The 22588-nt window shown below is 49.9% G+C and overlaps 1 protein-coding gene across 9 annotated transcripts; it reads right to left on the bottom strand.

Annotated features, from left to right (window-relative positions):
- Positions 1–310: 310 nt before the first annotated feature.
- pi4kaa (phosphatidylinositol 4-kinase, catalytic, alpha a) lies at positions 311–22543 on the bottom strand. 9 transcript variants are annotated; one of them, XM_061802197.1, is made up of 54 exons: positions 22318–22542; positions 20765–20881; positions 20594–20687; positions 20246–20364; positions 19735–19807; positions 19391–19668; positions 18904–18970; positions 18672–18820; positions 18533–18598; positions 18336–18432; positions 18077–18268; positions 17915–18015; positions 17703–17832; positions 17488–17629; positions 17296–17391; positions 17044–17227; positions 16863–16963; positions 16571–16739; positions 16433–16483; positions 16149–16257; positions 15948–16084; positions 15747–15880; positions 15599–15681; positions 15455–15525; positions 15012–15136; positions 14822–14903; positions 14200–14283; positions 13831–13920; positions 13592–13711; positions 13124–13216; positions 12891–13047; positions 12239–12366; positions 11990–12148; positions 11761–11912; positions 11525–11632; positions 10956–11176; positions 8802–8957; positions 8256–8335; positions 7965–8164; positions 7206–7293; positions 6891–7058; positions 6734–6787; positions 6035–6155; positions 5774–5903; positions 5050–5120; positions 4873–4945; positions 4069–4261; positions 3895–3999; positions 3521–3646; positions 3058–3178; positions 2598–2757; positions 2434–2523; positions 2165–2248; positions 311–1889 (listed from the first exon to the last, which is right to left on the bottom strand). In XM_061802197.1, exons 1-54 carry the CDS (start codon positions 22414–22416, stop codon positions 1838–1840), a joined length of 6450 nt encoding a protein of 2149 aa, XP_061658181.1. In that variant the 5' UTR covers positions 22417–22542; the 3' UTR covers positions 311–1837. The 9 variants fall into 9 exon arrangements, with proteins under 9 accessions (XP_061658181.1, XP_061658182.1, XP_061658185.1 ...); XM_061802198.1 differs by having other exon boundaries at positions 6734–6760; XM_061802201.1 differs by having other exon boundaries at positions 11049–11176.
- Positions 22544–22588: the final 45 nt, after the last annotated feature.

The raw sequence follows: 22588 nt of genomic DNA, 5'->3' as shown, positions 1-22588 counted from the left end.
CGTTAGCATCTCGCTCGCCTTCGAACATTGTCCTCCTGGAGACGCGACTCGTGATCCTGGACTGGTTGCCAGCCAATCGCAGAAGACATAAACAATCTTTCACATTCACATCTCTGGGGAAAAAAAAATGTCTTCAGTTCACCTGGCAAAAGTGGCGAAAGTACACAACAAAATTTCCCACATATGCTAACAGGGTTAGCCGCCAGTCACGCGAACCACAAAACAGCACGCGGATTTGATTTTTGCATACCGAGGATCACTCGTGTCAAGTAAGACGTGGCTTTTTTTTTTGTTTTGTTTTGTTTTGTACGTTTCTTTTTAACTTTTCAAAAGTTTTCACATGACACACGCACCAAGAATGTTTCCAAACAGGTTCAGCGCTCGCGCGCACACATTTGATTGTGCTTGGGGTGACGTTGCTACGTTAGCAATAAAGTGGTTAAATTGGCTTAAAAAAAACAAACTTATCTGATATTGATTTTTATATTAGACTGGTAATCCCCAACCATTCTTTGTGGCAAGATAAGTGTCTCATTTACTTTTTAAAATTACTTATTTAAGAGAAACAGTGTTTTAATTTCATAAGTCAATGTCCAAATTTTTTATTTTTTTTTTAAAATCTGTACTAAGCGCCAAATTGGATGATATGCAAATGTACTGGACTTGGAAGTTAAACACGTTGGAACTGCATTTAACGAACGCGCGGGTGCATCTCCATAAATTAGAAACGTGTCAAAAACTTCATTTCGTAAGATAGTTCAATTCGAAAAGCGAAACTCTTTGTGGCGACGTAACACACACACACTGAAATATTTCATGATTTTTTTTTTTTTTTTTTTAAACACATTTACATTAAACGAGAACCCCCAAGTTCACCATGACTAGAAAATACAATATGACGTAAGAAAGAATGGAAAGGACTTTTAATGCAGAAATTTGTCAAGAATTTCAAATGTCGGATGAATCCAAATCATGCTTTAGTGCTGAAATACTGTAAATGGGCTCTTGCACTATATTGACATGTTCCTGTACTGTCTTGGATGAAAACAAAATTTTAAGATACTGTAACATTATGCACTGTCAGTCGTTGGAGTCAAGCATTTTTATTTTATTTGGATTTCCTCCGCAAATTCATTTTTCAAGCTTTCCTGTTAAGCCTTCAACTTGCGGCTTTTGGGCGTATTTTGGTACTTTGTGCATCAGTGAGTTCAGTTGCCACAAAATGGCTCCAAGGCCCTGAGCAGTAATTGGTGTCAAGGATGTACAATACAGTGTCTATTTATTTCCAAGGGCAATTAGTTCAAAATGATATGAGAGTTTTTGGGATATTTTGTGGCACATTTAATGTATTAAATTATTAACCTCAGCAATTATTACAATTTTTAGGGGACGTATTTGCACTTTTTTCAATATTGCTATTGAGCAATTCCAAGAAGGCTACTAAAAAATTCAAATTTGAAAATTCCTTGGCTCAGTGAAGTTTCGGAAACACAGGGCTGGACACACCGTAAAATAAAAAATAAACCCCCCCGCTGATATTCTGATTTGATCGACCCAAAGTTCCCAGAATGCACTGCTGCGCCGCTCCGGAATGTAACACAATGTGACACGTGCCCTGTGAACTAATACAAACATGATACAGACACTTAAAAACACTGCAGATAGTTTTGTGTGACGCTAATCTCTGAATACTGCGAGAAATAAAGTGCACTGGAGTGAGGACGACCATGCCGCTAACGGAACACTTAGAGGGTGACATCAGGGTGAAATCGCTCTTTTGGGAAAGGCCCAAAATGTTCCCGCGCCGTTTGGAGTGACTGCCGCCTCGTCGACGAGCTCAGTAGGGAATTTGGTTGTGGTAGAACTGCAGCATGTCGTACGTCTTGCTCCTGTCGGGGACGTCCAGGGGAAAAAAAAAAAAATCAAACTTTTTTTTTCATTTCATAGGGACATTCGCAGATGAGTGAAGAGAGAAAGTTAAAAATACGTACAAGTGCTCTCGTCTAATGATGAAAGCATTCGCTTTTATTGTTTGTCTTTTAGAATTACCTTCATCAATGCACTAGTCAAATGAACCGTATATATTGATGATGAATTCTTGTTGTCGAGGAGCCCCCAGGAAGGCTAGGCGTTAGCGTTAGCGCTAGCGCTAGCCATCGCTTACCTGCTACTGAGGAAGCAACTTTGGATGACCTTGATGATGAACGCCGCCGCCTCTTTCTCGCTCATGTGAGGATTGAACCTGCCTCTGATTTGCAGGCAGAGGAGAAAAAAAAACAAAACATTTTTTGACAGCTTCTGTCGTTCAAATTGCATCTCTGGTTATGTGCGCCGCTTACGCTAACAAGACGGCTAGGAACAGACAAGCACGAGCACGACGCTGACAAGGAAGCCACATTTCCGCAGTCTCTGGCTAGTAATTGTCAAACTCACTTGAGGAGTTTGATGGTTTGACCTCGGAAGCACGGCAGTCCCGTGTCCAGCATGAGCGTGACCAGCGACACCACCGCATCCATGTAGGGGCTGCAAGGACACGAGCGCACTTGAAACAAAACGCCGGCGTTAGCCGCCGAGCGCGGAGCGAGCGCTTTTCCTACCGCACGGCCAGGTAGCCCCGCACGCACATCTCCATGAACCACTTGAAGGGCGTGGCCTCCATCTTGCCACCCATGATCATCACCATCTCGTCCGTCAGCTTGATGTCGGGCTCCCAGCCCAGGTTGCCGCCGGGCGAGCTCTCGAACATGAAGCCGAAGTCTGCGGGGAAACGAGCGATAAGTCGTATCGCGATCGCGGGGTACAAATGATTGCCGTAACGTGGATTCACAACGCTGAATTCTGAATTACCGGGTCACGATCATCGTATCACTCCTCACTGGAAACAAACAATGCGGATTCTTTACTCAGGATACAATTTACGTTCGCACTTTAGCGACTGGACCGTCGGTAAGTCTTCCTACTTCGTGGACTTCGCTGAAGACAAACTTTAAGCGAGCCCGAACAAAGGTGGTCTCCAGACAGCCCGTTTCAAAGCTCTGCAGAATGTTCGGAACTTACCGATGTGGATGAGGTGTCCTTTGCTGTCCAGCATGATATTGCCGTTGTGTCGGTCTTTAATCTGCAGCAGGAAGAGCAGCAGGCTGTACGCCGCCATGCTGCGGATGAAGTTGTAGCGAGCCTGCCGAGCATAAAACCATTCAGACACAAACAAGTGTGCATTGCTTACTTTCCACAATCGTTTGAAGAAAAGCTCCATTGACAGCCATCCATTTTAATTTTGCCGCTCATCCTCACGAGGCTCGCCGGAGCCTATCCCGGCTGTCAACGGGCAGGAAGCGAGGTACGCCCCGAACCGGTCACCAGACAATCGGAGAAGGACAGCCGCACTCACAATCACACCGATGGGGCAATTAATGTCGGGGGTTTCTTGGGATGTGGGAGCAAACCGGAGTGGCCACCCGGAGAAAAGCCACACAGGCACCAGGGAGAACATGCAAACTCCAAAATAGGAATGGGGAACCTTCTGGAAGGCCAGGGTGGACTCGTCGCCGTACTGGTTTCGGAAGTAGTCGTACATGCCGAAGTCGGTCTGCCTGCCGAGCTGGTCGCGGGACTTGCAGTCCGGGATGCACTCGATCACGCCGCACTGAGGAGATCGGTCGGTCAGCACCAGGAAGCCCCGGTCGGCTTCGCGAATGAGACTCGCTACCGATCGTGAAAATCAACCGTAAACAAAAAAAAAAAAAACCAGAAACATACCACAAACTATGATGCCAAAAAGACTCCAAACTAATTTGACAACATCGGCCCGCCTTTTAAAATAACCACCATCGGAAGCGGACTCGCTTTGCCCTTTTTGAGTGAACCCAAGTTGGGAGCGCGAGGGCGTCTCACCCCGGGAGCGGTGGCCACCACCCGGTAGGGGAAGACGAAGAGGTCCAAGCCCACCAGCTGGAAGATGTTCTTGAAGAGCCCGATGATCTGCAGCGCCAGCATATCCTGCGCAGACCGCAACGTGGATTTTGACATCCAGACGTCCGCGGACGTTTGGGCAAAGCCGGGTTTTACCTGCCGACAGTCGTCGCCCACTTTAAAGATGGCCGCCTGCCAGCAGACCCGCCGCCCGCCGTCCGGGTTCTGCTCGTCGTCGTCGTCGTCGTCCTCCAGCGAGTCGGACGGCGAGCGGAGGCCCTCGCGCTCCAGCTCGCTCACGCCGCAGCGCTTCACCTTGAACTTGGCCAGGTAGGGAGCCTTGGCGGCGCTGCGGCGGGCACAGACAAAGCGGATACGGCGCCAAAGCGCTACTTTCATCCGAATGAAGGTCCTCAACTCACTTTCATATCGTTCCACAAGATGGCAGCATGGAAACACTTTTGTCTGAATTAACCTTTTCAACTCACTTCAACGTAGTTTCTTGTCACAAAGAAGGCAGCAAAGGCCCTCTTTTGTCTAAATGAAGTTCCTCAACTCACTTCCAAGATGCAGAAGTTCGGAGTACATTTTTCACCTCACATCAACACTTCCGCCACACCCAAGATTCCACCGGATGGTGCCAAAGAGTAAAATTAGTAAATTTCCCTTTTACGCGTGAGTCATTCCTGACTTTTTGTCAAATTGGGGGAAGAAAAAGGAGAATTTAATGGGAGTCTACACGAAAGCCCCTTATGATCCTGTATGTAATGATATATAATTATTAACAATCACCATTTTCATGAATTGGACTTTGGGATGAATTCTGTCAACGACTGCCTTCACGTGTGACTTTTCCTTGACGTTGGGGCACGGATGATTGTCATTGATACAAAAAAAAAATGATAACAAAAATAAAGAGGTTGCGAAATCTGTGACTGTGACTAAACGGACTGTTCCTACCTCTGCATGGGTGTTCCAGACTTGTAGTCAATGTCCAGAACGATGGCCTCGGGGTTACTGGGAAGGTAACAGCCTAGCGTGCACAAAAGTGGGGGGGACATTTTTCAACTTCAGGTTTAAAAAACAAAAAAATCATAATAATAATAATAATTCAGCAGTGATCCCCAACGTCGTTACCTGGCTGAACTTTGATATCCGACAAAGCCTTCAGACAGCCGCGTTTCCTCTCCTCCCCCTTGGGAATCGGCCTGAAAGATCCCGCAAAGATTGGCCACGTGAAAATTGCTTGAAATATTATTGTCATCTTCCGCTTTGTTCAATTCATCTTATGGCATCCATCGGGACTTCCAAACACGTTGGGGGGGCGTCATTTTGACCGGTGGCAGCTCATCCCCCAGCCAAGAGTGGGGGTACTGAACCAAAGTATGAAATCTTTCGATTCGGTCACCCGCTTATCCTCACAAGGGTCGCGGGCGTGCAGCGTATCCCGGCTATCTTGGGGCAGGGGGCGGGGTACACCCTCAACTGATTGCCAGGGCACACAGAAACAAACAACCACTCGCCCTCACAATGGGACCTACGGGCAATTTCGACTCTCTTTGGGTCCTCAGAACTGTGAGGCAGACGCACAGATCAGCATGAAGTCATCATGAAAAATTTGATGTGATTATGTTATTCCTAGACATTTTCATATAGTACAACACCTGCGAGTATTATTTATATTTTTAAAATGGTAAAAAAAAAAAACACGAAACTTTTTTTTGTTGTTGGTTGGATTCAAAATATCTTTTTTTTTTTAACATAACGTTGGGAGAAGTGTAGTGTGATTTTTTTTTTTTTTTTTTGTCGTGGCAATTTTGGCCACGATAACGGCGATATGAAATTTGGTCTGTTCGCTTACTTGATGATGGCCGACACGTTGGTGATCTTGTTGAAAAAGTCAAACTCTCGCTGGTAGAAATCTTTGGCCGGACCCGACAGCGATCCCGTGATCTCCTCCACCATTTGCTCCAGCAGATCCCCGATGTCAGCTGACACCGGCCACCGGCCAATAGGAGTCTCAGGTCACTCATTGACGATCACGGATGTGTGTGTGTGTGTGTGTGTGTGGGGGGGGGGGGGGGACGGACGGACGGACGGACGGACGGACGACGACACTCACGGTCCTTCTGGTGCGCCTCCTCATCCATGAAGATGTTGGTCTTCATGTTCCAGATGAACTGGTGGGCCAGCAGCTGGGACTTCTGCGCGGCCCACAAGATGTACTCCCTCACGTAGCCCATCTGGGCCAAAGCAAACATATTTACGGTGAGGCATTTGTATCTTTTTTTTGGGTTTTTTTTTTAATGGGGGGGGGGGGGGGGGCTGGACATCCGCTTATTCCCCCGAAAATCTCACCGTTTGTGTGCTCAAGCCACGGCAATTCTACTAACACTTTGCCACCATCTGGCGGAATTTTGGTGTTTTATTATGCTAGCAAATATTAAAGATGAGCCTTGTGTGCAGGTGATTTGCATATGTTGAGTAACTGAAGTACCAAATACATTTTTTCTTCCTGTAACATGGGTTCATGATTATGTGCAATTTCTTTCACAGATATGCAAAGATAGTTGACTAGAATCACACTTGTGGTACATTTTGAAATGAAATGAATTAAAATCGTATTTTATATTACGGATATGTGATTGGGATTTTCCGAATGAATAATGATAGTTATCTAAAATACAGCACGCAGCAATATCGATTATTTAGTATTTACTTTTCTGAGGTGAAACAAAGAGACGTTCGTTCAGGTTCGGTGTTTACATTCATTGGCGCTCTATTTTGGAAATAGTTTTTACAAGCTCCCATAAATCATTACCTTATCGTAGCGCAGCGCTTGTACAATCTGCGGGATGTAGAACAAGATGGCATCCTGGGGGGAGGGAAGAACCGAGAAAAAAAAAGAAGAAAAAAAAACCCCTCCCACAGATGAGCCCGGCGACATGGAAGCATTTGGCGGCGTTCGCGCGACTCACCGGGGGGAAGGAGCGCAGCACCTTGATGCCGTACTGCGCGGTGAGCGGGTGCGGCGGGTACATGCTGCTGAAGTACGACAGGCCCGTCGGCGGGTCGGCGGAGGCCCAGCACAGGATGTGGCTCAGCTCCGGGGAGTCGGCGTCGATGGTGTGCCACGTCACCAAGAACTGGCAAAACCCAAAAAAGGATACCTGTACTTTTTAGGCGGAGCAACGGACTTTTTGTAGAGCGGATGTTTTCGTAAACTACGAAGTCATGAGGGAAAAACTCCAAAGCGCTCAAGATTGCGGCTGGAGCGGCAGACGCGGTCGCACCTTGACAGCTTCCGGAACGTCGCTAACGGCGCCGGGGTCCAAACGCACCAGGCGGGTCACCTCGGCCGTGATGGCGTCGTTCTTGAACCTGGCGAGATAATGGCCAGCGGAAAGTGGCTCATTCGAGTATTTACGCGAGGATCGAACCGCGTGCAGTAATCGCTTAGCTGGTAAACAAAATACGACCATGGTTCCGTAGCAATTCGACATTGGATCACTTGTTAAATTGATGAGGGTGGAGTTTGTTAGAAAGACAATTGAAGAAAATGTACTGCATTACGTATTGTACACTTTAACAATAGCTTGTCCACTCCTGATTTACGCTCATGTTTGTTGAATTCAAACGGATTCAAATTGCAAGATTAACATCTACACATTCATGTCCATCAACAACTTGTTTCCAATAATTAGACACGCTCACCAGTCATTCAACGCACCACCAGAATTCTCCATTTTGAACAATTTTCGATATATTCTTCATTCATTGTCAACATGAAAAATGCAAATAATTGAATAGAAAGAAAGTACTGCGTAAACTTGACATGAAGTCTCCTGACGATTTACAAGAGCAAATTGAGAGAGGAGGAAATGATGAGAAAATAGCTCACTAATATTAGGGAAATATGAAACAAAAATTGTAAAGAGACTTTGCGGACGCCCCACGTCTTGCATGCACGTTGGAACTCCTTTTTGTCCCATTTCCAAAGGGGACGACTTATCCTTCCGTTTTGTTTTGTTTGTGTTTTGGGTTGGGGCCACCTGCTGGGCAGCTGCATGGCGAGGTAGGGCGCGATGTTCCAGGCCAGGTTGACGTTGTCCTTCCACTGCTTCTCAGTCAGGCTGATGTACTTGGACCTCCAGTTGGCGATGCTGGTCTCCACCGACTGCTCGGTGGCGATGGCCAGCTCCTGGGTGCACAGCGGGTTGTACCACGTGCTCAGGCGCTCGATCTCGCTCGCCTGGACGCGCGGGGAAGGAAAACCGGGAGCTCAGCCGACAGCGGGGGAGGGGAGAGAAGATCGGCTTAAAAAGGGGGCCGAGGACGCTCACCAGCAGGGCCAGCAAGAGGGTCCTCCGCTTCATGTAGTATTTGTGGAGCTGCGTCCCTCGGTTGCTCTTCTTGGACGCCCCTGCGAGACACGTTTGGGCCTTATTATCGTCGCAGACTCGAGTGAGAGCCTCAAGACTTTCAAAGTACGCTTTCAACCTAGTCCTAGGTTTTCATACTACCGTTTGAAGTCAGGGTTTTGTTTGGGTGGAAGCAGAGAAGAGTTTTGAAAGGCTTCAAATTAGGATTAGGGATTCAAACGTGGGGGTTCCAAACTCAGTTTTGGACTACTTTTAGGATTTCACATCAAGGTATCAAGTCAGGGTTCGGGTTTTAAACGAGGGTCAGTCGTTTGAAGTTCCGCTGGCTCCACATGAGGCACTCGTGACGACGTTGGGGTTTGAAGTCAAGGTTTGGCTTTCAAATTGGGGTTAGGGTTTGTAGTTTAAAAAAAAAAAAAGTACAAATTTGTGAAGTTTCCAAATTTGAATTCTAAATCAGGGCTACGGTCTTGGGTTCAAGAAACGGGTAACAAAAGCAAACGGTACCAGATTTCTTGGATGCGGTGGACATGCCGCTGGAAAGCGGGTACGTGTTGATCCATCCCTGGCTGCTCTGTTGCGAGCGAGCGCTGGAGTCGACGTTACTGCGCATGTCGGCGGCATTCATCACCGACAAACTGTTGAGCGACGGGTCCTGGTTGTCTGCGCGTCATCACATAAACGTGCCTTGAGGCCAACGTTCAACAAGCACAACACAACAAGAGTAACGACAAGGCAGCATCCTCATGAGTGATGATGGAGATGTTGAGCTTTACGGGCCTGCCCTGAACTCGCGTGAACCACAAAACCAGTTCAATACAGTTCGGCTTTGTGTAAAGAACTTTAAAGATATTCGATCGCACTGCTTTCTCGTGAGTCTTTCATATTTAATCAACCCCCCAAATCAATTGCACAAACCTTGCCACTCAATCAAAAACCTTGGAAGACATTCTATTGAACTGCAAAATGCGGTGTCCCACAGGGATCTGCTTTAGAGCCTTTTGATTTTTTTTCTTTTTCCAATTTTCTCCGGATTGCACCTCTTCCCAGTTCAAAGCAGACATGTTATGGAAAACTGACAATTCCAATCGTTGTTATACAAATATGCAACCATTCAAAAGGTTGGAGTCACTCAGAAATGTCGAACATTAATCAGAAGTATTCTAGCTATTATGAATGTCAATAAAAAAAAAAACTGTTTTTCTTTCAAAAGGGAGGATTTTTTTCAAAGTGAAAACTTTGTAGAACGGAGTAGGTTTTTCATGAAAGACAAAATTGTCTGAGTGACCCCAAACCTATCGTTGGTTCTCAGGAAGTGCTCGTGTGAAAATGAGAAAACCAATCAAATCTTTGCGATGTGATCACCACAAACGCCGCACTAACGGACAATTCCGAGCATCTTCGTGACAAAGTGCTGCATCCACCAGTGAAAATACAAACCGTGCTGTTTTATTAGCTTTATCCCGAACTACACGTCTTGTACCACGACACCACTTCAAAAAATTCCAGGCACTGATTTAAAGAACGTCTATATTAAACTGAACTGCAATTTGCGGTGCCCCACAAGGCTCACCTTTTGACCCCTTCCGGTTTCTTCAGTTACCGCGAAACTGCACCTAAGTGCCCCACGAACAGATCTGCGACACTAACTGAAATGTAACGGCAGTTTGGTGATGAAGAGCAGCCACGAGTGGAAGCAAAATCCGCGCTTTTACCGACCCCTGAGCTCGGCTCCCGGTCGCTGCGGCAACGTGCCTCACTTGGCACTAGAGGAGTAAGCAGTGGCTCATTTGAGTACTGCAGGATCCTCACATGACGAAGATGATGGGAGGGATCAGTTTCGACTTTTTAAGGCTACGACGTCATGCTACGTGGGCGGAGCTTTGCATTCCCCCGGCCCATCGTGGGCTTGGCGTCCAGGACGATAATGGAAGCTCTCGTAAGGGACGTCGGGAATTGATGAGCGGAGGGTTCAGAGGCGTTGATGTTCAAGTTGTACTTTCTCGCACATTGATGAGCTGAGGCGAAAGGGGGTTGGGCGGAAAGGCTGACATGATGAGGAGGAGGAGGAGGAGGAGGAGGAGGAGGAGGAGTGCATCTCAACGCAAATGACTAATCTGTGCTTTATAGCCCCACTGCTGCTCCAACAATTTTACGGGGGGGGGGGGGGGGGGGGGGGGAGGGAATGAACATTTTGAAGAGGGAAAACCTGGCTTTGATGAAACCAAAGAACAAAAGCAGGGAATTTGACCTACAGATGCTGAATATCTGCACCAGTATTTCCCAACCTTCACTGAGACAAAAAACGTATCCTGTATCTGTTAGATAAAGCTCACGACTCCCAAAAAAAAAAAAAAGCAACAATAGTCATTTTGTCTCAATTTACTCACAACTTGACTTTCTCAGTGTCAAGTCGGTGCACATTCGCATTCGCTCGGGATGAGACTCAAAAAGCAGATTTTTTTTTGCCACTTGCCACTCGTCACGGCCGGCATACGCGCATGAAACAAACGACCAGCGGTTGGGAATTACTGATCTAGACGACAGCGTCATCTACGAGCAGCACGGTGAGGACCGAGCAAAAGCACCAAATTTGCCACCGCGTGCGTACACGCATGCTCCCGCCGCATGCCGCAGGCCGCCGCCGCCGCTGAGGCTTACTTAAGATGGAAATCGGAGAAGTGCTGGACACGATAAGCGATCCAAATATCCCGGCAGAGAGCGTGCTCGGGGCCGGGGTGGTACCAAGCTCACCGGGGGGCACCAGGTGGCACGCCGCCAGGTACTTCTTGTCCGACAGGATGCTGGCGTAGAAGCGGACGGTGACGCTGATGTCCTCGCGCAGGCGCTTGTCACCTTGGGTGGGAAACTTTGGAGACATGCTGCAGACGGAACACACGCCGGTTTTACTTCAGGTACCTCAGGACAACATTTTGGATTCAGTGTTCAGTGGGAGTGGCGTTGTCTCAATCATGAAAAGAAAAAAACGCAAAAAGCAAGACAATGAAATGGCTGGAACAGATTCCGTCGTCGTGGCCTTTGCGTGACTGCGCTTTCATTTTGTCTTTGACCGTCGTAACAGTGGCTTAGCGCATGTCGGGCTCTCCTTGCCCACATGCGAGGGCATTAAAGTACCTTAACTATTGGATTTTAGTTTTCATTTCACCCAAAATTATAAATTGGTGTCATTTTCACCTAACGGGAAAGGAACGTACAACTTTGGTGCGTACCTGAAGTAGTCAAAGGCCGTGGAGTAGATCTTCTCTCTGAGGACGTTCCGGACGGTGGCGTTGGTGATGATGTCCGAGTGAAGCACGGCCAGGCCCAGCGTCAGGAGCCTGCAGAACAAAACAAACGTCAACGTCGAGTGCACGAGCAGTTGACGTTCCGCGGCAAATCAAAGTAAAAAGATTCCTCAAAACGGCAGGACTCCACCAACGTAGCGGGAAGTTCCACGGTGCACAACCTGAAGCGAGGTCCGATGGCAGCGACGTGTCGGTTGAGGTGACTCTTGGCCCCGCCCACGTTGAGAGACAGCGAGCGCTGGAGCAAACTGCAGAAGATCTCCACCTGGTCGGCACTGGAGTACTTGGCTATCTCGAAGCGCTGCACAAGAAACTGCGCGCAAAGCGCAAAGTGAGGAGCGGAAGAAAGGCGAAGGTGGGCGCCGGCCGCCAGAGGCCGACGGGGCAGACCTCGATCCAGATGTGGTGCGGGGTGACGTCGGGCGGGCAGGGGACGGGCTGGCTCTCCTCGGACGCCGCCAGGGGGTCGGCCTCCGGCCGGGCGTCGGAGAACAGGCCCATCTTCAACTCCACCGTCATCTGCCACGCTCCCGCCATTTCCCGCATGAACTGCAACGCGCAAGGACAGCCGGGCCTTGGCTGACGAGCTCGATTTACAGTTCAGAACACAAAGGAGATTTGATTGGATCCGGTTTTTACCGGCACTTCCACACCGACGCGCGCAGCCAGCAGCCATTCCCAGCAAGCGATGGCCGTCTCCATGCCGTGCTCGGTGAACATCTTGAGAGGAGACCAGCAGAGGTGGTGCAGCAGCTGCGGGTCGCATTCTGCACGTACACACGCCGTGATCGCATATCAGAGGCCTTTACAAAGGCTAAATATTTCGACACAATTCTCAAGATAATTAAACAACTGGTGTACCCCTACATGTCACAGGAATTCCCAAAGTTGCCTATTTTGGATGAAAACAATGATGACATCCAAAATGAGTCCTTTGCCATCATCTTGTGCCATTTTCCTCACAAGAAACTATGCGGAAATGAGTTGAAGCATTTCAGTTTTGCCGTCACCTCACGGCATCTCAGGACCACACAACTGTGTTGAAGTGAGTCGCAGAGCTTCATTTCAACCAAAGAGGTGCTTTCTCCTCATCTTGTGCCACCTTGGTTAAAGTGAGTTGAGGAGTTTTGACTTTGTGCAGTAACGTCAGACTTATGCGGTCATTTGTCAGAAGATTACGGACTATATAACATATTTGTCCGACCCTCAATCTTTGGCTTCCAGACCTGAACAAGTTGAGGGCCCCCACTTTGAGAAGCACTGATATTGCGGATGATGACGATCGGCGCACCTTTGCTGCTGATGAGCAACGCGGCCAGCTTGAACATGGCCTCGGTGAAGCCTTCGGGTCGGGCCAAGTCCAGAGCCTCCCCCACCTGCTTGACCATCAGCCGGCCCAGGTCCGGCTGGCCCCGCACCGCCTGGGCGAAGTGGATCATGCCCGACACCTGCGGACAGGACGCGAGGAACGATCGGCTTCGGGCTCGGAGGTGCGTCGTGGCGATCGACCGACGGTCTGCCGACCTCTCCTGCGTATCTGTTCCTCAGGTTGAGGGAGGCCATGAAGTTGGAGTAGTCCTTCTTCACGCAGGCCGGCCTCTCCGTCAGCTGAGTGGACTGCAGGGGGACGAAAAAGGCCTCGTCATGACTCATTTTCTCATCATTGCGAATCCTTGAAATCATCACTGAAGTCTGACGCCAGACATTAGACAATGCGGCCCAAACAATTTAGCGTCAAACATCAATCGAGGAAGCCTGCTTAAGACCGGGGCCCATTTTGGCAAATTCCCTCGTGAGGATTCCTCAAAGTAGGAGCCCTGGACGTGCCTCAAATCAAAATGACCGTCAATAGGTCGATGTGGTTCTAAGGTGTCCCACAAGGCTCTCTTCTTGGTACTTTTCAGTTTCTTACATTCAGGTTGAACTGCAACGCTCTTGCTAAACAAATCACAGGTTATGAAGCAAGCAAACCGCTGAGTGTTCGGGACCAACCCCTAGCGTGGTGTTCTGTCGGTTAAAGCCCGCGAAGTGCAGGATGCTCTCCGTGGCCATGGCCAGGCCCGTGTGCTGCGACAGACCCGACACCCAGTTCTGATGTTTGTTCAAGTACTCCTTGACAACAAGGAAAGACGGCTTAAGAAAACGTGACCTAAAAAACACGATGTGCTGCCGCTAGAAAATGAGTGACGTGAATCCATCGCTGTAAACATTCACGGGGTCCACGTTGTTACCTGCAGGTGGGATTTGGTGACGGATGGAGCCCATTTCATGGCTTCCTTCAGGATTTCTCCACAGCGAGCAGCAAAATCCTTTACTATGCTCTAGGATCAGAGAGACACATTAGAGAGGATGATAGCAATGAATTTGTGAACTAATGAAGGTGGAGGACTGTGCATATGCAGATCTGCTTCATATCTTTTTAAATTTTGTCTTCTGGGTGTGTTCTTTTCTGTTCTTTAGTGTTTTCCTATCAAGTACTCACATCTCCACCTGGCAGGAATACACAGTATACTTGAAAACGCATACTATTGCGTAATAATATATAGGGTCCCTTCTAAATAAAAAAAAAAAAAAGATTGAATGGAATAAAAACACCTCACCTCTCTGGCTTCGTAGGTATCAGGGACGGTTATCCTATACGGAGTGTCCGGAATGTCATAGTACGGTTGGTCCTTGTGGATGTCCTGCAGCCGAAATGAGAAAGTCAGCGTGACAAGGACACTCCAATTCCTGGATCAGTCGGTTAAATCATCGCAATTAAAAATCAAATGATGAAAATGTGAATTTGTTTCTCAATCTAAACACCACCAGCAACCTCCCCCCCCCCCCTTCAGTAAAGTGTATCCTTGATATAATACAGTATAGACAGATCGTTTGAAAGACATTATTTATTCCTTGACCAGACTGGCAGTCAAGATGCTAACGTAGCTTCACTTTCCTCAAACTTTTGATTGATACAAATGCATCCAGTTAAAAAAAAATAAATGGTTAGGCTATAAGCATGACCGTCCAAGTCCTTTTTTTCCATACCTACTACCATAATACAATAAAATGCTAAAAACGGTGTTCTTTCTTCATGTCTGTCATGCAAGTCACGCTAATCCATTGTGTGCTGACTCTGGCAACCACGCTATTATGCTAATGAGACGAGACACGTTGACATTTTTTAAAGACCATTTGAAAGAAGAAAAAACAAGGACGCGTGCTGCAGTGGTGACGTACAGCGCTGAGCGAGAGTGAGAGCGTCTGCAGGATGTCCAGCATGGTCTTCAGTACCCGCCCGCTCCAGAGCAGGTGAGGGAACCTGAAGACGAAGCCAAACGGGTGCACGTTATGTTGGCGCACAATTTGGCGGGCCAGCCCGCGCCCTCCCTCCCTCCCTCCCTCCCTCCGTCGGTCGGTCGGTCCTCACGTTTCAGCCAGGCCGGACAAATATTTATCGGCCACTCTGCGGATCCTCTTGTGGATGTGATTGAAGTTGACCAAGAGGAACTGGCCGTGGCGCTCCAGCTCCTCTTCGTGCGCTTTGGTTTTCGCCTGGAAAAAAAGAAAACATGTTGTTTCAGCACAAATCAACGCTGTTCGAGACAACCGGGGGATGCGGGTAATCATTAATCGAGTAATCAATGAATGTGTGGCTAATTTTTTGGATGACGTCAACAAAGACGCGGCGTCGTTGAAGGCGCGACTCGTGCTAGACGCGGACGGCATTACGGGGGCAGCAGTTTTGGGCACGCCCGAAAACTGAAATGGTGTAGAAACAGGCGCGCGCTGGAGCGCCACAAGTTCTCCGCCTTTGCACGTTTCCACAGCAATGATTTCCAAGGTGTGCAACCGTGTTTGGTGTGCTCTTACTTTCTCAATCATCATTTGCAGGAAGACTTCAAAGACTTTGTCGCTGACAGCGACCACACACTGCATCATGCCTGCGAGCAACACCACACAATGCGACAAACGGTTGGTGCGCACGTTTCGGCCGCTTCAAAAGTCTCCGCTCACCCGATTTGTCCTTCTGGATGGCCCGGTCCTCAAAGTAGCGGAACATGACCTGGAAGCGTTCCGAGTCCAGCGAATTCAGCATCCTGACGGCAAACGACATTGCGGCCGCTTTCGAGTCTGTGAGGCTCAAAGACGCGTGCGCACCCACCTCATGTATTCCAGCCGGTAAACGGACAGCAGATACGTGGACATGGCGAAGTCCAGCTTGTTGATGAGCGCGGCGCCCTCCGGAGGCGGGTCCAGCAGGTTGATGATGGTGCTGCGCAGCTCGTTCAGCTCCGCCTGGGGCGGAAAAGCCAGACGGTGAAGTCGCGTCGGCGAGCGCCGCGAGGCGTGTACGTCGCCATACCGGCGTGACCGTGTCGTTCTTGAGCGCCGAGTTGTACTGCAGCTCGGAACGGAGAGGCTCGCCGCTGGGGAACGTCAGCAGCGGCGATTTGGTGGCGATCTCGCACACGCCCTCGTACCACTCTTCGGGCCACAGACCTTGTGGGGAGGCGCATTCTGTACAAGGGAAATCAAGGGGACGACTTCAACGTCTGGTTCTTACCTGAGCCTTCCACGGCAAAGCCCATCACCACCGAGTAGAGCCAAAAGTCCCTGAAGAGCTTCTGCAGGCGTGGCTTCGCCTCCTTGATCGGCGGCAACCTTTTTGTCAGCTGATCACCAAAGAAATCCGAGGTTAAAACTTGGTAGCATTTGGACCAAAAAAAAAAAAAAAAAAAAAATGTTGCCTTTGAGGGGGGCCCGGAGACCAGCCAAACGGACACTCAAACGGCCGCTAAAGATGACTAATATGGCCGACTCGCGATAGATCGCAAGTTAAAGTCTCACCACTGCGATGACCGGGATGAGGACGCCCAGGTTGCCAGCGCTGCTCGATGCCTGCGGCGAACGGTGCAGAATCAAACAATAGCTTCAAAAGCATCCATTTGACTCCAAATGAAAACTCAATAAAACTGTGTCGCGCACCTTGAGAGCCGGGCCTTTGTCCGCCGCCCGCTCGCTGGCCCTCTTGCCCTCCAGGCCCAGCTGGACGAAAAGTTCCAGCAGGTTGACCAGCAGCTCGTCCACCAGCTGCTCGGCCTGCAGGTTGGCCGCGATGTTGCCCAGAGCGTTGATGACGGCCAGCGAGCAGTGCCTGCGCACACGAGATGCCGCGGCCGTGCTTCTAATGGTTTTGGATCACGTGACTTCACCCAAATCAAAGTTTGAGAACTGCTGCCCTCACCTACGCGTATCTCAAAATGTTAACGGCGCCCACCTGTATCCGTGGTCCTTGTAGTCCTTGGTGGAGTAGACCATGGAGCTGGCCTTGACGCTGATCTGCTGGAACAAATTCCACACTTCCTGGTAGATGTATTGCTGCGCAACACAACAAGCACGTCGGCACGTCAGGACTCGCGAAGCGGCGCCGCCGGGGGGCTTCTGGCCGAGATACTTGCGTTGCCCGTGATGACCATGCAGCCCAGCTGGTCGACGATGAGCACGTCCAGCTGCGACGGCGGCTGGCAGAACTTCTGCTGCAGGATCTGCAGGATGGGCTCCATCACGCGGGGGGTGTCCCGCAGAGCCACGGCGATGTGGCCCAGGGCCCGGATGGTGTGGTCCGGGATTAAGTGAGCGTCCCTGAGTGACCCGGGGTGACCCGGGCGAGCGTGAGTCTGGATTCTTCACGAGAAGATGTCTTCACTTACTTGTCATTCTCCTGGGAGATGTAGAGACGATTGGACAGGCTGGCCAGGAAGGCCTCGACGATCACGCTATCCATGGTCAGCCCTGCCTTCAGACACCTGCGGGGGGAACCGAGCGACCCAGCGCATGAACCGACCAAACGGTCCCTCGCCACGCAGGCCGGCCCCGGACGCGTTACCTGCGCGAGACCTCACCTGCAGATGTTGTCGATGGAAATGTCCCTCAGCTGTTCGTACATGGAGGGCTGGCTCTTCTTGCTTCCCGGGTTCGCGCTGAGGGTCGACTGCGAGTGCTCGTTGGTGACGTGGATCTTGATCTCGCCGCCCCCTTGGGGAACTACAAAAGAGGAGAGGGTCTCAGTGGATGGCGGGGGAAAAAAGTCCGCAGCGCAGAGGGACCCGACGCTCACCGGGAGTGTACTGGCTGTGGTACTTGTACAGCTTGACCAGGACGGGGGAGGGCACCACCAGGAAGTCCCTTAGCGACGTGGTGACGGAGTGGGCCACCACCGGGAAGCGCTCGCACAGGCGGCCCAAACCCTGGACGCGCGTCGATGAGAACAAAAGACCACACGGCCGCTACGTCGCGTCACTAAACGGCCGGCGGTCAAGCGCTTGTTACCTGCAGGCAGCAGATGAGGAGGGGCATGTGCGCGATGATGACTTTACTGGAGGTCTTGGACTGCAGCTTCTCCGACAGCTTGGTGCAAAGGTTCTCGGCTCCTGCGGAGAGCCAAAATGAGGTCCGGTGGCCTCCCGTCAGGCGGCGCCAAAAGGCTCTCACCCTGCTCCTCGGTGACGGCCCACACCATCAGGTCCACGCAGGCGGCGTTGGCCTGGCAGCGCAGCTTGAGCGGGCTCAGCTCGCTCTGAAGGTACTCCACGTCGCGCAGGATCCTCTGCAGCTCCGACTGGCTGCTGCTGAACTGCTCCAGCACAAAGTCGTGCACCTCCTTCACAAAGTCCGTCTGGAGGTCTTCGGGTGGAGGCGGGGAAGCATACCAAAGTCAGGCCAAGAGCAACAGAGGACGGCTCCGACTTACCTTTCAAGTTGTACAGGGTGTCTCGGAGCATTTTGAATGTGGCGACGTAGAGGGGGTCACTGAAGGTTTTGTAGCACACGTGAAGACCCGGGTTTAGCTTGGAAGGGAACACAACGTTCATTCTTGGTGTTATTATCAAGACTTGCTGGCACTGTTTTTCTGAAGCAATTCAACTGGTATCTTGAGGGACCTCGTACCTCCAACAGTTCTGCCAAGGTTTCATCCAGCGACTTTAGAAACGACTCTGAGACCATTTCTTGCACCTGTTGAAGACGACGACGACGACCACACATCATCTTAAGTACGCATGCGCTCGCTCGTGTGGCGCGTGCCCACCATGCGCAGAAGCTGCCTGAGCGTGTCCAGCGGGACGCGGAAGTCTCCGACGCTGCTGCCGGTGAAAAGAGGTGAGACGGAGAAGCTGGAGCTGATGGTGGAGAAGTAGTAGTCCGGGTCCACGGCGCTGCCGTCGGGAAGGTACGAGCCTGGACATTTGGGTTCTCTTCAATTAACCGCGGGCCATTGCCCGGCGTTGCGAGTGATAGTAGACCGGAACGGCGCCGCTTACCTTCAAAGTATGGCGCCGAAGGCTCCGCCGGGGAGCTCGGGGTCAGCCCCGTCCTCTCGGGACTGGCCTGACAAAAAACGACTGTAAACAACGGCGACAACGTGTCCGCCGCCTTTTCTTTTCTTTTTAGCCAGATGACGCCCCTGACGCTGCAGAAAGTTGACACTCTCAGAGATGAAATGTGGACAAGAACTCCCCTTTGATTGTCATTATGGTTTGTAACAGGCAATCTTTTTGGAAGAGGATTCGACTTCATTCAAACTTTTTTTCCTGCTTGCTTTGAAGAAATTTGACCAAGTCATATTTTGCTGTGGAATTATTTTCGTTGGGTTTAGTTTTACGCTATAAAGTCCAACATGGGTGCCAATAAACGGTTGAAAACACGATCAGGGAGGGCAGACGAACGCATGTCAATATAGACTGTGTTGGGCGGCGGGGGGGCGGGGGGGGTTCCATGACTCGGGGTCTTCCCCTCCCCACTTTGTACCTGTTGAGACACGGAGGACACGGAGGAGCTCTTGCGCCCCAGCGTGTCCCCCGGGCACACGGTAAGGAAGGAGCTGGGCAGGATGGAACGGAAGTCGTTGAAGGAGCGTCGCCGGGCGGCGTCGCCGTCGTCCGCCGCCGTCAGGGGGGGCGCCGCCGGCCGCGGGAACAGCTTGGACAGCAGCGGCTCGTCCGTGTTGCTGTAGCGGCCGAAGGCGCGCGCCACGCCCAGCAGGGCCGGGACCGCGTGGCGACACGCGTATTCCACGTAGGCCGGCCCTGAGAGCGGCGGAGAAAGTCAGGGAAACGGAAGCCCGGTCGACGGGCGGGAAGCGCGACAATCACCTTTCTCGCGAGACTGCGGGTTCGCGCAAGAGTCCTGCAGGATTTGCATGACGTCCATGATGGTCTCCAGGATCTGATGCGGCGATTACGCCATCACAACCACAAAAGATAGCAACACACTTGGTAAGTACCACGCTTACAAACACACACACACACACACAATTGCACGGACATGAGCATAACACATACACAGAGACTCACGGACAAACATACACAAACAACTTAACATACACAAATAATAAGGATACACAAACTCACATGAAAACATAGATACACACGGACAGAGACACACGGACAGAGAGATACACACTTGAACAAACGTGAACATCAAAAATACACTACATACAATACCACTAATACACACACACACACAAATACTGTACAGACACAAACAAACACACACAAGCAGACACACGCAAACAGAAAAAAACACGGACGCAGACACACGCACACACGCACACGCACCGATTTCCACGCTCACAGACACACACACACACATACGCAGTCACACCTGTCCACGCAACGTTTCATCTCGCTGGGCAACGTCAGAGAGCAACGTGACGAGACAGAAGCTGAAGTTCTCGGCAACAGGAAGTATCGCTGCGGGGCGGAAGTGCATAGCCCGTGAACCTGTCGTGTAGCATTTGCATTTACTCCATTTGACAAGAACACACCGCAATGTCCGAAAAGCCCAGCGCTGTGAATCCTTTCCGGATGCACGGAAAATATTGACATTGCCTGACTTTAGAGACTTTGGGGATTCTGTTTTTGTTCGGAGGTGTGTTCCACTTTCAAAGAAGGCCGCAAGCCACTACAATGTGGCAAACGGGAAGCGCGGTGAATACTTTCCAGCTATTACCTCGTCCTTTGCGCTCCGAGCTCGCCTCGATCCACTGCACCCTGGGAAGTCCCTTGAGCAGACCGAGAAGGTACGGCACGATGGCGTCTTTGTGCTGCAACAACATGGCGGCGGCGGCGGCGGACGTGCCGTCAGCGCTCTGAAGTGACAAACCGGCGTCGCGGTGCCCACCTGCAGGTCGGACTCCACCAAGAAGATGCCCAGCGCCAGCACGGCGTCCCGTCGCCTCTCGTCCAGCTGGAACACGCCTCGCACGTCCACGGGGCACATGCATTGCAACTTCTGCACCTGCGAGCGCGACGATGAATCGAATAACGCAAACGATTCGACTCCTGAAAGCGCTCAAAGCAAAATCGCTGGATCAAATCTTAGCAGGGATCATTTTTCCACACAGTGTACGTGATGAAAATAATTTGGCCAATGTTTGATCTGATAACTCCATTAATAAATGGGATAATCGGGAGAGTGCCCCGCTGTTGGCACGAAGAGTGGCACCTGCATTCAAAGAGTCACGATTTAACAAACTTCATAATTATTGGGCAGAAATAAGTGAACTCAAATTCACCCCTTTCATGCACCAGTGAGGTCACTTTGGATCAACTTGAAAACATTTCAAATCTTTTTGTTTTCATACAACAATTTACAATCATTTTGCACTACACTGCACAAGAAAAACAGTACAAAACCATAATTTGGGATTGCAACTGTTTTTCGTTAGGCCACAAAACATACTTAATAATTACTGTGCAAAAATTCAGGGCTACTGGATTTTCAAGTGCAATTTCAGAAGGAGGCTGATTTTGACATTCCTGTGTAGCGCAACATCGAAACATAGCTAGAGTTTTGTTATTAGTGGTTAACCTCAGTCATAATTATAAAAGTATTTCATTATTGCAAGATAGTAATTATGAGTTAATACCCCTTAATTATCATAACTAAGACTTTTTTTTTAAAAAAACTGGCTCTATAACTGTTTAATTGTAATCACGAATTGTTTAATGTACTCCAGTAATAAAAAGTTTGTTTCACATTTTCCATTTATTTTTTTGAACTGGTTAAAACATGGAAAACCACAATTATATGAAGTGGTCTGTGTCCCCCAGTTTTTTTTTTTTTTTTAACTTCTTTACTGGCTGAAAAATCATGAAATATTTATAACTATCCGAAATGTATGTTGAAAGACAAGTAGTTTGTCACTACTGCGGTAGGATTATGACTTTAATTCAAGCAATAATAGCAAAACTGGTGCGACGAGTAGATTTGTTTTGCTTTATTTTTGTTCTGGCGTCCAGTGAAGTATTCCGAACTTTTGGTTTTTATCTGACGTGCGTTTGGTTCGGCTATTTTGATGCCCTTCAATGTGCCGTGGCGAGGTCAAGGTTACCGTTCGACGCCGACATCCCATGACAGGAACCAACTCCTGCTGATGAATTTGACCTCGTAACGTTTGGCAGGCCCGAGCGAGCTCGATGACGGGTGTGGATGGACAGTGGGGAGGTTGCTATCGGCTGCTAGCTGTCATATGCCGACTTCATTTTAGTCCTAACGGTGAGCGACGCCGCTTCCGTCTTGGCACCGCCAGTCGAGGCAAACCTAACAGCGGTGCTGACATTATTTTGTCAACGTGTTTCGGAGACCATTAATATCGGCGTCAGTGACGAAAAAGGACCAGTTAGCTCGCCCTTAGCCGCCGTGCTGACCGCTAAAGTAGCCTCGATGCTAACCTTGTCGAGCGGCGCCTGCCGGTGAGCCGCCAGCGAGCGAGCGAGCGACAGCACCGTGTTGAAGTAGAAGCCCCGGCCGCCCTCTCGCTGGAGAGCCATGTTTCCGCTTTCAAGCTTTAAACCGCCGACTGACACCTACACGAGCATCCTTCAATTTAATTTCGGCCCAATCCAGATGACGCGCCGACATGTACGGCGAGCGAGCACGTCCAAAAACAACGAAGAGAAAGGCGAGACACACGTGAAGAAGGATCGACTTTTCCGGTCAGAG

This window comes from Syngnathoides biaculeatus, chromosome 17 (genome assembly GCF_019802595.1).
Source record: "Syngnathoides biaculeatus isolate LvHL_M chromosome 17, ASM1980259v1, whole genome shotgun sequence".
Lineage (NCBI taxonomy): Eukaryota > Metazoa > Chordata > Actinopteri > Syngnathiformes > Syngnathidae > Syngnathoides > Syngnathoides biaculeatus.
The sequence above is the reverse complement of the archived record's forward strand: the minus strand, read 5'-3'. Positions and strand labels throughout refer to the sequence as shown.

Bases quoted from the DNA above. Each gene is read 5' to 3' on its own strand.
- pi4kaa (XM_061802197.1), bottom strand. From the start codon at position 22,416: ATGGCTCTCCAGCGAGAGGGCGGCCGGGGCTTCTACTTCAACACGGTG. The intron at 15,682-15,746 runs GTGGGTGCGCAC...GTTTGCCGTCAG, and splicing joins TACCGGCTGGAATACATGAG to GATGCTGAATTCGCTGGACT. The intron at 13,048-13,123 runs GTCGGCAGACCG...TCCTGTCCGCAG, and splicing joins GGAACAGATACGCAGGAGAG to GTGTCGGGCATGATCCACTT.